Consider the following 15,357-nt stretch of genomic DNA (forward strand, 5'->3'; position numbering starts at 1 on the left):
TTCATAACTAATGTGCTTTAAATTTTAATATTGTTTACTTAACTATTTTAAAAATATTTATTTTTAACGACTACTTGTTTCCTGCGCTTGTAGCAGAATTTGTTAATAAATAAAATATTTTTTAAACTGATAATTTTATATTTATTTATAATATTGCCGATTTACCCTTACATAGCTGGTTTACTAATAACTGTAATAGTTTGTTTATTTTGTAACTCTAGTACCAATTCACAATTAGGGCAAAGATAAGATTAATTGTTAAAATTGTAATCATATTGTTTTAATACAGTTATTGTCTTCTGATTACTCAAGATAAGTAATTGCTTCTGAAAGGTATTGCAATTCATAAACATGATAAATAATTTATTTATTTAATATTAATACTTATACAGAGAGGTTTTTTATTTTTATGATTCTGTAAAAGAAAAGAAAGAAGAAAGGAAAACATTAAAGGATCTTGTGGAATATAATTTTGTGTAATATTTCATTAAAATTTGATTTATTCTTATTAAATGATCTCTCTGAGTCTCAGCAGTATCTAAAATACGCTAATTAAAATATTGCAATGTCTTTATGAGCATATACTGTATAAGATAATATGGCCTTACTTTAATACGGATTAAGATATGTTGGCATTATTTTTCAATATTTTGATACTGTGTCCTTGACCTACCTTAAACATGTTTTGCAGTTGAACCTAATCAATTTACGATTTCATAATCCATGATATTGAAAAACAATAGATGAATAACAAATAAATATAAGTTATTTTTAATAAAAAAATAAAAAAATACGAAATATTGGTCTACATAACAATAAAACTGAAATAATTTTTGTGCTGCTGTGTGCTACATATGGGATGTGTGACAGCGAGAATTTTTTTTTTTACTTTATACATTACTAATGAATGTATATAAACTCCCAGTTTGACATTCGAGAATAAAAATAATCTGTCAGGATTTCGTAAATTGACAAATCTTCTAGTTATTAAATTCAAGTGATAAAATTACAAAATGGAAAAAAAAACCAATAACAATTCTAGTTCCAGTTCAGGTATTTTAAAACACAGACTATATACATACATTTATGTAAACTAACGGAACTCTACTTTATTTATTTTATAAATTCTAATTCTAATATTACTAACATAAGAATTCGAAACTTCTTTTAATTCAAATACATACATAACACTTCTCCCTATGTTACGGGAACAGCAGTAAAAAGTGGCGTACCATTCTGATTACTGTCTTCGCCTTACATATTTCAAATAGATCTAAACTATTAAGCCTGACTTTACTTGTAAGACGAAAAGACTATAATTTAAAACCCCAAATCTATTCATTCTGGTCTCCACAATTTTAACGAGAATTGAAATGACAAAAACAATACTGATTCGAATATTGGAGCAGTATAATTGTAACACACTAAAGTTATAATAGATATCATTCGGCAAAAATAGTGATATGTCACTTCAGTGTCAAAAAACAAAACCCTGATCTATATAATGAAATATTTCTATTGTAATCTTGATCTATTTCACCTTGTTAAGGAAATGTTTACGACCAGCATTATCATTTGCTTAGATTAAATGTATCGATAGTAGAAGCTGTCAGTTGTTTTTGTAAGTATACAAAAATATATACTTTCTGGCACACATTGGATTTCTATAATTTTTATCTATATGTTTAGTTCAGTTCTTCATTCGTAGCAATTTTTATGTAATATCAGTGGTTTATTTTATATTAATCGCCATAGTGGAGCAGCGGTAAAGTAACGCGATGGTTGTGGGTTCGATCCCAACTCGAGGAAGTGAAATATTTATTTACGTTTATATTTCTTCGCTCTGGTGTCGAGGCAAAGCGCAGCGTTAAGTTCTGCAACCCAAAGTATATATTACTTAAAATTTTATTTATACTTGGCACAATATGAATTTAAACTCTTTTAATTTGCAATTTTATAAATATTCTAATTTAAAATATTTTCAATATAACGCGTATGATATACGCTTCAAAAAACATCCGTTTGTAGCATTAAGGTATAGAAAATATATTTTTATGTTCATCTTTATTTATTAAATTATAAATATTTTTAAATTTAGAAAATATAACTGCTACACGTAAGCGAAAATTACGGCCACCTTGCTACAAGAGAGCACAGTCGTTGGAACCCGTAATGTCTCCGAAACAGCGCGTAAGCCTCAACAAGATATTAATAAACCTTAAGATATTAATTGTACATTTCGTATGTGATTTTATGGAATAAAATTGTGTTTAAGGACCCCTCTCTAATGAAACCGCCCTCAAAAGATCGAAGATGTCAAAGCTTATCACCTTTAAATGTAAGTTAAGTTAAGAAAAATTATAATCTTAATGTAATAAATATAAAATATTTGGAGATACACCTTTTTTCTAATTTCAGTAGTAGACATTGCCGTTAGAACTAATAAAAGCACTCAGTCGACAATTTTATTTCTTTCAATTGCAGCCAATGTCAAAAACATCTGTTCAAAAGATTGAGGATAAAAGTGCATCATCTCCGGACAATTTAAATAAACCTAAAAGTTGTCAGAACCACATGTTTCAAGAACCAGGTAAGCTATAAGTATTTAATAAAGTAAAAAAAATATGTAATTAAAATGCATATAATGAAAATTAATGGTTAATTTTTATCGATAGAAAAAGACATTGTAATGCCGCCTGCCGTATTGACCAAGTCCATGCGCACATTAGCAACGAAAAAAAGAGAATTTATTAAATTGAAAAAAACTGTCATAGGTTTACAGGTACGTTGTATCAAATAATAATTAATAATATTAAATATTGGATAAAACCTGGCAATATCTAATAATAATAATAAAAATTATATAAAACAGAATTCCTTGCTGGAGTATTATGCTGCAATAAAAGATTTGGAGTCGCGGACCGGAACAGCAGACGAATGTGTAGGAGATGTGCGCGTGGTGTCAGTAAAAGGCTGGCCAGCGCATGATTTGCTGCTCCTCTTGAGAAACGACATTGAAATGCCAATGAACTCGGAGATAAGCGGCATTTTCGGTACAGAGTAATATAATATATTATCAAGTTGATATTGAGTGTCTATATTTTATCAATATTGGGCTATAATAATCCCGTAATATTCGTATGTTTTTTTGAAGATACTATAATGTATGTTTATAGGTACCTAGGCATAAATCATAGACTGATAGATTAAAAAAAAAACATATATATTCGTTTTATATATTCGTATGTATTTAATTGTTCATGTAAGCTCTTATAGCTGGTAAAGCTGAGAGAAACTAGTTTTAAGACATATACTTAATTTTCGGTCATTTTTGAAAGACTTTCCGGATTGAGTGACGTACCTATCGTTGAGTACCAGAAAAAAAAGATAATTTATAGATACTCACTCCCCGAAAGGTATTGATTCCACAAACATAATGTGGACAGCAGATACTGTCTTGCTATTCAACGACGGCATCAGTAAAGTGTTGAAATATTATAAATACATATTTGATGATTGTCAGGTCCGCAAGTTTTACAACAACTGCAGGCACAGCTGAATCCAATACCAGAGGAAGTTATCCACATGGGCGCTGAGATTATGGCTCGACGCATTGATCTAATAAACCTTTTACGATCCAAGCACCGCAGTGATCGCTCCACTTATCACACTGTTATTAATTTATTACATTTTTATAATTAATATTAATTAATTTTAAAGAATGATAACACTTGTTAGGGCTTTCGTTTCTTGTCTATTGATTTTAAAATAATATGGATTTAACTGTTAAGAAACATAAAAAGTTATGTATATTTGTAAAATTGCTATCTATCTAATATGCTAGTCATTAATATGTTGTAACATTTATAGAACTCTGAATGGAAAGCAAAAAATATAGAACTCGATAACGAAACTGAGCAGTTACACAGAATGGTGGCTGGGACTGCTGAAAATTTAAAAGCTAAAATTACTTACTCTTTGGATTTAGCCAAGTGAGTAGTGGGTGATACTTAATAATAACAAAGTAAATGGAATTATTATTGTTATAATAACATAAATTTAATATGTACTTAGGATACCCTGGATAGATCGAGAAGCAGCTAAAAAAAAGGAAGAACGTATTCAAAAAGAAAACGCCTTTCTTCAACATAAAATTGAAGAAATCAACGCACCTGGTTATCAGGTATTAATAAACATAATGAATATATCTTGGTTACATATAAAGTAAAAAGTAAAACCTTTTTAAAATTATTTTCTGTCCAGTCTGTGTGTGATGAGTTAGCTAAAGAGAAGGCAGCGCGGGAATCTTTGAAAGAGGTAGTAGCAACAGCCGAGAGTATGCTCCGAGTGGCACGAGCGCGTATCATAACAGTTGAGAAGCAGTTGAAAGAAACTAAAAATGAGCTAGAATCCGTGCGACGAAAATACAATGATCTAGAGCAGCTGGTAATTATAAATGTTATATAATTTAGGAACATATGTTGTGTATGGTTACGGGTACTTTTATTCTCACTTGGGGGGAATGAATTATTTTCATTTCTCCGTTATGGTTACAAGACAAAGCGTAGGCTTGATAACCGACACTCAACGAGCATTGTCTCGTAAATTGGGCAGAATAATGATAACGGAATGTCACAATACTCGGCTTCTTCTACCGTTTACTTTGTTGAAAATTGGGAACTAAAATGCTCAGATTACCTCGCATATAATATTTAAGCCACGTAGTCAAATAATATTTTTTCTTACAATGGCATTTAAAATTTCGTGTCGAAAGATGCCATGTGTACTTTTATACTTTGGTATTGGATGGTATAAAATCTCATAGCTCTATATCTACTTCTATTAGTTCGTTTTGTGGGAAAGTGAAAACATATGTTTAGAGTTTTCACTAAGTAATTCTTAAAACTTTCGCTGTTAGAGTAATAAATAAAATGATCTTGTTTTATGTTTTTTTAAGTTATTTTAGGAATATTATTTAAATAAATTTTTATATGCTTAATAATACTTATAATATAAAATGTCATATGTAACAGCATCGTCATCGAGAATCAAGTTACGATGCGCGATCTAAAAAACTAATTGAAGTTTCAAAAACGGGTGAAATGACAATAGATGCATTATCGAGACAGCGGGATGCACTAGAAATAAGGTTTATACTCATTATTATCATATTATTTACGACATTTAAGTACATTTGTGTATATTTTTTTGGTATTTATTAGAGTTAAAGAATTACGAGAGCAAGCCGATATAGCAGAGCAAGCTGCTGAGGAGCGGAAGGAGAAAGAGAAGACTCGCATCGAGATGCTGCAGGCGAAGGTAGCACAACAGGTGCCAAAGTGTATAAAGTATTAATGATCATATACATACATATATACATATATATATCTTTTGTTATACAATCCAGAGTAATAAAATAAATAAATTAATTAAAGAACGATTTTTTAAGAAAGTATTTCGTGTATGTATATTTATATGTACGTAATTATTTCATTACTGATAGAAAAGGTTTCGTAATGTATACTTTAAGGAAAAGAATAAGAAGGCTGCTGAAGAAAGAGTTATTGAATTAGAAAGTTGCATTAAGGAGTTACAAGAACAATTGATTTCTTTACGTGAACGCTCTGAGCGTCTAGTGGATATAGAGCGCAGACGATGTCTTGAATTTATCCCCACTAAAGGTTTGTATCAGCATAACGTGACTTTGGAGAGAAAATGTTGGTATATATTTTATTTGTAATAGTTTATAATCATTTTTTTTCTTTAGAGCATGAACCATCGGATAGAGAAACAGAAATATGGAAAGAATTACAAGTCACCAAAGTTGCACTTTCGCGTGCTGAAGAAGAAGTTCGTCAAAGTCATGCAGACAAAGATAGCTTTTTAAATTCTTTATCAAAAATTGCGGTGAGAAAACCACATTTATTATTTGAGAATTATTAAAATGAAATTGTCTAAAGATAAACGTTTCCGTTTCCGTATTTCAGCAAGAAGAGGGTGCTGAGAAAAGTGATAAAATGGCGGCGGAATTACTAAGTAGAGAACAGAAAATTATGAAACTACAGCACGTTATTGAGGAACAAAGAGAAAATGAAAAATTAATGTACACCATATCTAGCCTTTATCTTTATGGCGAGATTTATATTGCAAGTTCATCAATGCTTTATTATACTTTCAGGGAGCAAAGTATGACCGAGTATGAAAATCAGCTAGCTACGTTAAGACTGGAAGTTATGAGATTAAGAAACTATGAATGCTATTCAAAAGAACTACTTCCATATCAGGATATGCAGACTGAGGTCAGAAGTCTAGTATACTTTTTTTTTCACAAAAAAATATAGTGTACTTAGCTTGTATAAAGAGGTAATAGTAAACTAGGGGAAAGAGGGCAGTAGGGTATGGCGCGTTTCGTTTGACTAGGATTTAATAATAAAAAAATGTATTAAAAATAATAAAAATACATTATAAAATTTAGTTATTGGAAATGCACATGCAAGTGGAGACGCTCTCTCGCGAGCGTTCGGCTTTAGTGTCAGCAGCTGCCTCTCGCGCCCTCATGTTAGAGCGGCACGAGCGCGCGGCGGACCTGTTTGCTCGCACTATTCGAGCGCGGCGAGATCTTGCCGCTAGTATAGAAGAGCAAACCGACCCACCTTCATTTCATAGCAACATTTACACTGAGGTTTGTATATAATGTATATAAATGTAAAAGGTTTTATCCATCCAGAAAGAATTATACGAAAATTTAGTATATGTTAAAATACTTCGTTTTCATATATCAAATTTCAGGTATCGAGATCTTTAACATCAGTTTGCGCCAGCGCTGCTGACACCTGGTCAGCTCTTCGCGCTGAACGAGCCCGTGTGTTGCACCTAGAGAGCGTTGTGTTATCGCAGAGCATGCAGTTAGAGCGGGAGAGCAGAGTGCGAACCCAGCTTGAGCGACGTAGAGCTATGTTAGAAAGAGAAATTCTTCGCAATCGACACAATGCCACGTCACGGAAATCTTCTAAGCAATATAGTTTGGTATTGCTTTAGTTGCTTTGATAATTAATTTAAATACATAACAGAATTAATTTTAATATAATTTTTTTATGTCTGTTTCAGATTTGAGCAATTTTTGGAATGAGTCACAAAGCTAAGATGTGTAGTAGTAAATTAAACAATGTATTAATAAAATATTGATGACATAAATGTTTATTATTTACGTAATTTAAACAAAAATAAATAAAAGCTATTAAACTCTGTGACCAGCTAATTTATACATTTTATTCCGTTTTTCTTGAGCATGATTGGGCATTATATAATATAGATTTTGCTTCTGCTTCTTACTAGGCGAATGAATTTCTTTAATCTGTAAAAAATCATCTTTAACCACCGAAGGGGATGAGGTATTTTGAGAACCTGACTGCAATAAGAATGGATATTCATGAGTGTCAATATTTGGCACTTGTTTGCAGTCGAAGCTGTCGCCTTTCTGCTTTTCTTCATAAGTAGATGCCGAAATGTTTCTATTAAAATTGCTCATTATAATTTGGCTAGTATTATTACTTTCTGTACCAAAAAATAATTTTGTATTGTCAGGCATTCCATGATTATTGTTACATATTTTGTGGTTTATCTTGTCTTTTTCCACACATTTTGTCACTTGAGAATCGTATGGAGCATCTATTTCATTTTCAAGAATTTTTATTAATTTATCAAGACTGTCGTGTGGCACTTGGTTGTTTCTATTTGCTAATTTCTCATACTGATTAATTTTATTTTCAAGTAAATTAATTCTATCATGATATTTTTGTCTTTGCATAGAAAAATTACGATTACTTTCTTCTAATGTCAAAATTATCTTTTCCAATTGAGATATTTGTTGATTTTTCATTTCTACAGTTGCAATGACTGACTCAATTTTATTATTTTTATCGTTAATTTCCTTATTGAGTTGTAAAGAAAGTGCATGTTCGTCTTTCTTTTCAGATAACATTTGTAATACGCTATGATTTTGCAAAATTATTTGTTCTTGCTCTTCTGTTGCTTTTTTTAACTGCTCTAATTTATTTTGATTCTTTTCAATTTCGTTTAATAGTTTATTATTCTCACATTTCACATCATTAAGCTGAATATTTTGTTGTTTAATCTGAAAAAAAAAAGTATTTATAAAATGTGGACAACTACGTAGAAAACTAAATATTATTGTTGTTACCATTTCATGTATATCAGTTATATTTTGAAATTGCCCGAAATGTTCCTTTAACGTTGTAATATAATTTTTTAAAGAAAGTAATTGTTCTTCATATGTTTCCAATTTTTTGTCACTGAAAAATTAAATAAATTAAGAAAACAATATTTATATTATAGTAAGGATTGTAAGCTACTTTCTCGGTCTGTGTATTCATCTCAAACCTAGAAGCGAGTAAAAAGAAGTAACTCTCAAAACTAGGAACTATTTCCATAAATATGCACTAATATAAAAAGAAACTAATAAAATAATAGGTTTCAATATATAATGTATAAAAAAAGTACTTTTCATTTGATTTTTGATGTAATGATATTTGTTTATTTTCTAATTCCATAATATAATTATCCTTGCTGGTAACATCCTTTCTCAATTTTTCTTCTACTTCATGTGCTCTATGTAGATTTTCCTAAAAAATACTTATTTTTGTAGTACTACTTTTGTAGTGGCTTAAATCATCACGGAACACAGTCCAATGTAGAATATATACTTTTTTTTCATTCATCAAAATTATTAATTTGAAGTATTTGTGGCTTTTGGCGTATATGGCTGTAGCATGTAAGTAAAATTGAGAAAGTCACGGTTAAATTAAGAAACTTACACGTAATTCAGTTAAGGTACTATTTAATTCATCCAAATGAACTTTATATTTATTTTTTTCCTCATTATTCTTATCTAATTCAAGTCTCAGTTCTTCATTCATATGTTTATACCTTATCGTTTCATCTGTAAAGCAAAACCAGCATCCATTTTAAATCGGATATACTAATAGGAATGTTTTGTTGAATTAACTGTTTTAATCTATATTGTAGAGTCTACACTAGACAAAGCGACCAGAACGCACTTACTGTGGAAATTGAAATATATTTTCTACTCGAAAGAAAAGAGCATTTCTATCAATATCTAATTAGATTCCTATAACATAAATATAGATATCGTTATTTCGCTACAGTAACAAAACAAAAGGTGTAAAATTTCCATCATATTATAAGTATAGTATAACTTCAGATATATATACGAAATCTAATTATGATGAAAGATGTCGAAATATAAGTACATTATATAAGTGATATATTTTCGCCTGTATATGTAAATGATAGCGAATCTGATAATTTCAAAAACGAATGGAGTAAAAAAATAATTTATAAATTTAAAATATTAAACAAAAATATATAATTTTATAAAAAAACATTCTTTATATAATAATAATTTATTGTATCTAATGAGAAACCATATAAAAAAGCTAATTAAATCCTGTAGAATGTGGTACGCCTAACCGGAAAATCATTAAGTTTTGTACTTGTGAAATAGCGTTTTTTATCATCTTTAATTTTAAGAGACGGTAATTTGAGGAAGTGTGATTGTCTGACTATAAACGTGATAGTTGTGGGTTCTATTCCCACTCGGGGGATTGAATTATTCATTTCTTCGTTTTAGTGAGACGTTCTTTCCTTTTCCGCGATCAAATTCTCCACCATAAATGGAGCTTTTCAAATACATATGAAAAAGGACAATAAGACAAGTTTACAATCAAATTTTATTCCGCTGCATCACGATGACCTTAATTAAAATGGGATAAACTAATGCCATACAAAATATTAAATCTTTTGATTAATTAGTAATTTGCTCACTTAGCATCACTTCCGTCTGCTCCAATTGCTTCAAAGTGTTTTCGTGACGTAATTCTAATTCTTTAAGTTTTTCACTCTGTAGAATGTTTGTCGACCGTAGTATTTGATGTTCTTCTACTTCTTGTTTGTATTTATCTTCGTCGTTAATTATTTTTTCTGTAGCTTGGCTCAGTTCAGTTTTCAAATTTTTAACATGCTCTTGATAATGATTTGAAAGTTCATCAAGTTGTATTTTGAGGCTCTCTTTTCTGTTTGATCGATAAAATTTTATAACACTTTTAATGTAATTATTTATTTATTTGAGGCCAGTCGTGCGACTGTAAATACGATAGATTATGGATTCAATTCCCACTTCAAGAAATTAATTTTTCAATGTTTAATTTCCTCGCTTTGGTAAAGACACAAAGCGCGGCGTTCCGCCAATTATAACACGCAACGCCTACAGAATTCTGCATGAAGTGGACAACGGAAGTGTCTCAATGAAAACGGAGGGTCTTAAGATAACGTTCCCAGGTTCCTCCTGCCTACTCTGTTATATGTGAGATACAGCGTGAAGTTAAAAGAAAATCAACGTAAATTAAAAACGTAATTACACTCTAAAAAGAGGTTAAATTAATAACTCTAGTATACGTACTCAGATTGTAAGGCTTCCCTTGCATGTGCGATTTCTTCTAAGTTTTTAGTATTTTTTTTCATAGAATCGTTTAGCTGATTCAATTCGTCATCGAAATCATTTTGCATGCGACGGTTCTATAACACAAAGACCAAAATACCATTTTATTTTCATTTATTTTTAATTATTACAATGAAATTATATGCATATTTTCTTTAAGTAATAATAGCGCGAACCTGTTCATTTAATTGTTGAATGGTTCGCTCTAAGTTCCTCGTTTGTGTACGAGCTTGATCTAAAGCAGATTCGTAGGTCGTCACACGTTCTTCGTGGATCTTTAATTGTCCCTCTGCACGTGTCAGCCTTTGTTTTAACATTTGAGACTTAGATTTTTCTTCCTTTAACTCTTTTGAAAGCTCCTAAAAATAATGTATTTTTTTATAATTACCTTATAAAGCTATCAGATTATGTACGTAAATAAGACACTAATATTACCTCAAACTTAAATTTGTTTGCTGATGCTCTTTGTTGTTCAAGAGCAGCTACTTTTTTTCTAAAATATGTACTTTGTGAACGTAATTTTTGTAGGTCATGTGTTAAAGTTTGGTTCCGCTGTTGAAATGCTAATATCTCGTCACAGCATTTTCTGTAAACCGACTTTAATTGCAGTTTGCTTAAAACAAAATAAAGTGTAGTGCCTAAATATGATAAATTTATTTCATAATTTATACCTTAAGAACTCGCTCAAATCATTTAAAAAAATATTTTTCACATTATGTAGATCACTCTTCAGCGTTTCATTTTCTAAGATGAATTCATTAATTTTCTTGGAAAAAGTACTCCTTGAGCTACCCTAAATTAAAAGAACTTTTATTTGTTATTTGAAATGAATTTATTTACTACATTTTCTATTAATTAAATAATAAAAAATGTATGTAACCTTTTCTTGATTTTCTAAGTTTTCGAAGCATTTAATAATTTCTTTTCTAGACGCTAAAGTCCGTTCGCATGTAGATATTAAACGTGTAGGAATATCGTTTATTTTTTTTATATCAACTGTTAAAATATTATTTGTTAGTTGCTGGCTATCTAAAATAATAAATAAATAATTATAATTATTTAGATCAATTCACACAAACACATCAGAAAATTTTCTGCTTATCTAAAATGAGTATAACTATTGTCACAAAAATGTCTCCTCTATATTTTCTCACTTAACTTTTCCTAATTTAATGTATTCCATACGATGAGAGTCGAGTATAATTATTGTTGAAATGATTCTGGCGCTTCTAAATATAGGCTATATTAATTATATTTGGGTAATTTAATTGTTAACATACCTATTTTTAATCCACTTTCGGTACACATTTGTAGAAGTTGATTAGGGGTCATATGCGCTACATTCATAATCCGTAAGTTATCGATGGATGGCAAGTGGGTGCCTTGCCCCAGTGTTGTCAACTTTTCTTTTGTGTTTTGCAGTGCCGCATAAATTTTCAGTAACACATTCTTGAAATTAGCAAATTGATTAATCGTCGTTGTCATAATTACATACGAGTATTTCAAATATATTTTAATGAAATAACTCTAGACTACTCCTGACCAGTGGCGTAGCTAGGGTATTTGCTGCCCGGTGCGGCTCGTGGGACTTGATGCCCCTTTCCTGTTGATGAGTTCTAAAAAAAAAGGTAATCATCGACGATGACTTCTAAAAAAAACAAAGTGATCATCGACTTTGATGCCCTTTTCCTGTTGATGCCCGGTGCGACCGCCCCGCTCGCACCACCCTAGCTACGCCACTGCTCCTGACAATTATATGAACTACAACTAATATTTAATATTTCCACTCAAACTAACACACGCTCGAGTAAACCCATAAAGACACACACATATTATTCTTCTATCATTTATTAAGACGGACGTTTTGTACTTGTGTAAACTAACTAACACTCATGAAGGAGAACGATGATGGTGGATGTGTATCCCACATTAAAACGGACGAGGATATTGTAATTATTTTAACAAATAAATATATGGTAATTATTTTATTATGTTTGTCTATGTACAAATCCTCTATTCCTGGAAAGCCACGCGTCGAGTATCTCGACAGATCTGACGGCGAAAGGTTCATTATTGTATGTGAATGTACAGTCTATAATAAATTAAAAAATTGCAGAAATTTTAATAATAGAAACCAGCTTGCAAATGAGAGCAATACACCTTGAAAAGAAGACCTTGTACTTTGTAGAGAAGAAGACGATTTCCCTTGTAATTGTCCTATAACTCATATTATAAAATATCAAGTTATGTCAACTCGATATTTCGACTGCTAAAATTCAAAAGACTACAGGGATATTTACAGCTAAAGTATATGGAGATGTTTTGGCCATGAGAAGTTTTGTCACTGAGTAAAAAATATTATTCATTATGCCTCTGTAGTGTGTTTTCTAAATTATTATTTTTTTGTTTAAATACCTGCTTATCATTGAGTTCAATTTTCATTCGATCAAACTGCACTATTTTTTCTTGCCATAAAGTTTTAAGTTGCATCACTTCATCATTTTTTGAAGATACATTTTCTAAAATATAATATACTTACTATATTAAGTGCGATAGGACAACATGCTCTAATACAGTGGTAATTTTTACAACCTTCGTCATTAAAATCTATAAATAACTCATCTTCATCATGAAGTGATGGACTATCGTATAAATCCTTCTTGATTTCCAGATCTTCAAATTTTTTTATCGTCTCCTGAAGTTTTTTAATATTTTATTTCAATATACTTTAATAATACCAATTCAAAATTATTTTGAAATAATAAAAAATCTAAACAATCACCTGATTAGGAAGTTGATTTCTATTTTGGTTTGAAGGTTTCAATAAGAAATTCTGAAAAAACAAATAACTTTATAGACTATTTTTCCCATATACTGAAAGTTCTTTTTTATCTGGAGGGTTTGCGTGTTCAGTGGCGGAACCCCTTATCTGAGCAAGGAAATGAAAATATTAAATATTCCATTACTTCGAGTATTAATCGAACTCGTAACCTATGGCGCTTACAGTCGAATGCTTGTGCATCTGCGTAATGACTGGTTTTATTTATTAAAATAATAAAAAGCTTTTAATTGTAAGTATATAACAAAATAAGACTTTGCACAATTGCACAGCTAAGCTTAGGTTATCAAAGTTTTACCCTGATTTCACCTAATTTTAAACATTCACGTTTATGTTTATATATATCTATACTAATATAATAAAGCGGAAGAGTTTGTTTGTTTGTTTGTTTGTTTGTTTGTTTGTTTGTTTGTTTGTTTGTTTGTTTTGTATGAAAGCTGCATACTTCAGAAGTGCTATAGGCTATATAATATTACATTACACATATGTACTAATAAATTAAAATACTTTCTAATTTGACATGCAATTTATTCTGCCATGTTCTGTCGTCGTCGCTACGCGACCGCGTTCGTTACCGCGTCATTTTGATATTCATCCTTATGAAAATAAATATAATAGTCACTTTTAGCATTTCATCTAGATTGAAATTATATTTCTATAGAAATTATATTCTTATATTTCAAGCAGGCGTAGCCGCGTCCGGGTCCGCTAGTATTAATATAAAATGAATGAAATAAAAATCATATGATACCTGTGTAACAGGTACTGTAATAATCTGTTTTCTGGCTTCATTTAGAGATGCGTCATTATTTTTTTTTCTATGCACCGGTTTCTAAAAACACACGATGTTTTAAAAAGAAATCTATGAATGTACTATAAAAGTTAGAAGATTTTTTTTCTCTTCCATTATCTTACTTATATTGGAGACAATAACAAATAATATTTACTTTTTGTGCAGGTAAAAGTTTGTCGCGGCCAGGTCGGGAGCTGCGAGATTTTTCTTGGATTTGAACTATGTCTCCCATAATTTCAATCACTTGATTGGCAGTTTTTGGATGTGACTGTTTTAGAGTGGAGTATATTAAAATAATACATTGATAATTTCGTTAATTATCTAAAATCCAATATCAAAATATTTGAAAAATAATGCAAACCAAAGCTGCAGGCTACAAGTAGTCCAATAAAGTATTAACTAGAATTTATAAGGGACGACGATTTCTTAATCCAATAGAAAAATAATGTAAAGAAAAGATAAAATAAAAAATATTGAATATTTACCTCAGAAGAAGCAGGCCTGGCCATATATCGTAAACCATTACGTGATTGATACATTGAATCACCTTTATTTTGCTGAAAATAAATTACTGTAAAGTTACCTAAAATTTAGCTCTATCAAAATTTCTTTTATATACAATAGCTGATCTTTAGTTACATATTCACTTATTGATTTCGAATTATTCTGTGAACGTTGTCGTGCGGGTAATCTTCTTGGAATGCGACATTTACGCTGGCATATGGGTATATTATTTTTTACTGAAAATATTATACAACAAATAAAGAATCACAAAAAAATATTATAATATTTGATTTGGATTTGTCATAAACTCGGAAAAATACCTGGTAATCTTGGTTCCTCTGACATCACCAGCTGTGTTCATAGAACACAATTTATAATGAATCATATAAATTGGATTTATACTTTGTTAGAATAATTTGCTCATATTTAAATGACTATAGCCAAATATAAATTTCAATTAAAATTTGTCATTTCTAGATTTGAAATATTTTGATCTGGCACCACGACAGTATTCATCAGTAAAGAAAGAATATATGAAAGGATGACTATATTTATAATAAAAACTATTTAACATAAAATAGTTTTGTCAAATATTTAAAAACAGAATACGCAATGTGACAATTTACATGAAATTAAAATTGATGACGAATGACAGATGATAAATTCTATAGCGTAAAAATTCTT

General features: G+C 30.2%; 2 protein-coding genes across 2 annotated transcripts; one reads left to right on the forward strand and one right to left on the reverse strand.

The window, feature by feature from the left end:
- Positions 1-1,013: 1,013 nt before the first annotated feature.
- Positions 1,014-7,194, forward strand: LOC146530102 (uncharacterized). Its single transcript, XM_085200700.1, has 19 exons — positions 1,014-1,053; positions 2,099-2,190; positions 2,276-2,338; positions 2,485-2,590; positions 2,676-2,782; positions 2,873-3,053; positions 3,524-3,672; positions 3,871-3,992; positions 4,075-4,175; positions 4,226-4,446; positions 5,034-5,149; positions 5,223-5,331; positions 5,531-5,681; positions 5,768-5,907; positions 5,988-6,103; positions 6,179-6,299; positions 6,476-6,682; positions 6,790-7,026; positions 7,108-7,194. Exons 1-19 carry the CDS (start codon positions 1,014-1,016, stop codon positions 7,111-7,113), a joined length of 2,385 nt encoding a protein of 794 aa, XP_085056826.1. The 3' UTR covers positions 7,114-7,194.
- Positions 7,195-7,196: 2 nt separating this feature from the next.
- LOC146530103 (uncharacterized) lies at positions 7,197-15,018 on the reverse strand. The gene is made up of 19 exons (XM_085200701.1): positions 14,994-15,018; positions 14,753-14,909; positions 14,655-14,670; positions 14,324-14,437; positions 14,128-14,208; positions 13,320-13,370; positions 13,130-13,232; positions 12,953-13,056; positions 11,818-11,986; positions 11,418-11,566; positions 11,209-11,330; positions 10,973-11,030; positions 10,714-10,896; positions 10,499-10,614; positions 9,856-10,112; positions 8,835-8,959; positions 8,521-8,642; positions 8,201-8,312; positions 7,197-8,134 (listed from the first exon to the last, which is right to left on the reverse strand). Exons 1-19 carry the CDS (start codon positions 15,016-15,018, stop codon positions 7,238-7,240), a joined length of 2,961 nt encoding a protein of 986 aa, XP_085056827.1. The 3' UTR covers positions 7,197-7,237.
- Between the last annotated feature and the right edge of the window lie 339 nt (positions 15,019-15,357).

This window comes from Heliconius melpomene, chromosome 17 (assembly GCF_056956725.1).
Source record: "Heliconius melpomene rosina isolate 202511_hmr_F chromosome 17, ASM5695672v1, whole genome shotgun sequence".
NCBI classification, from domain to species: Eukaryota; Metazoa; Arthropoda; class Insecta; order Lepidoptera; family Nymphalidae; genus Heliconius; species Heliconius melpomene.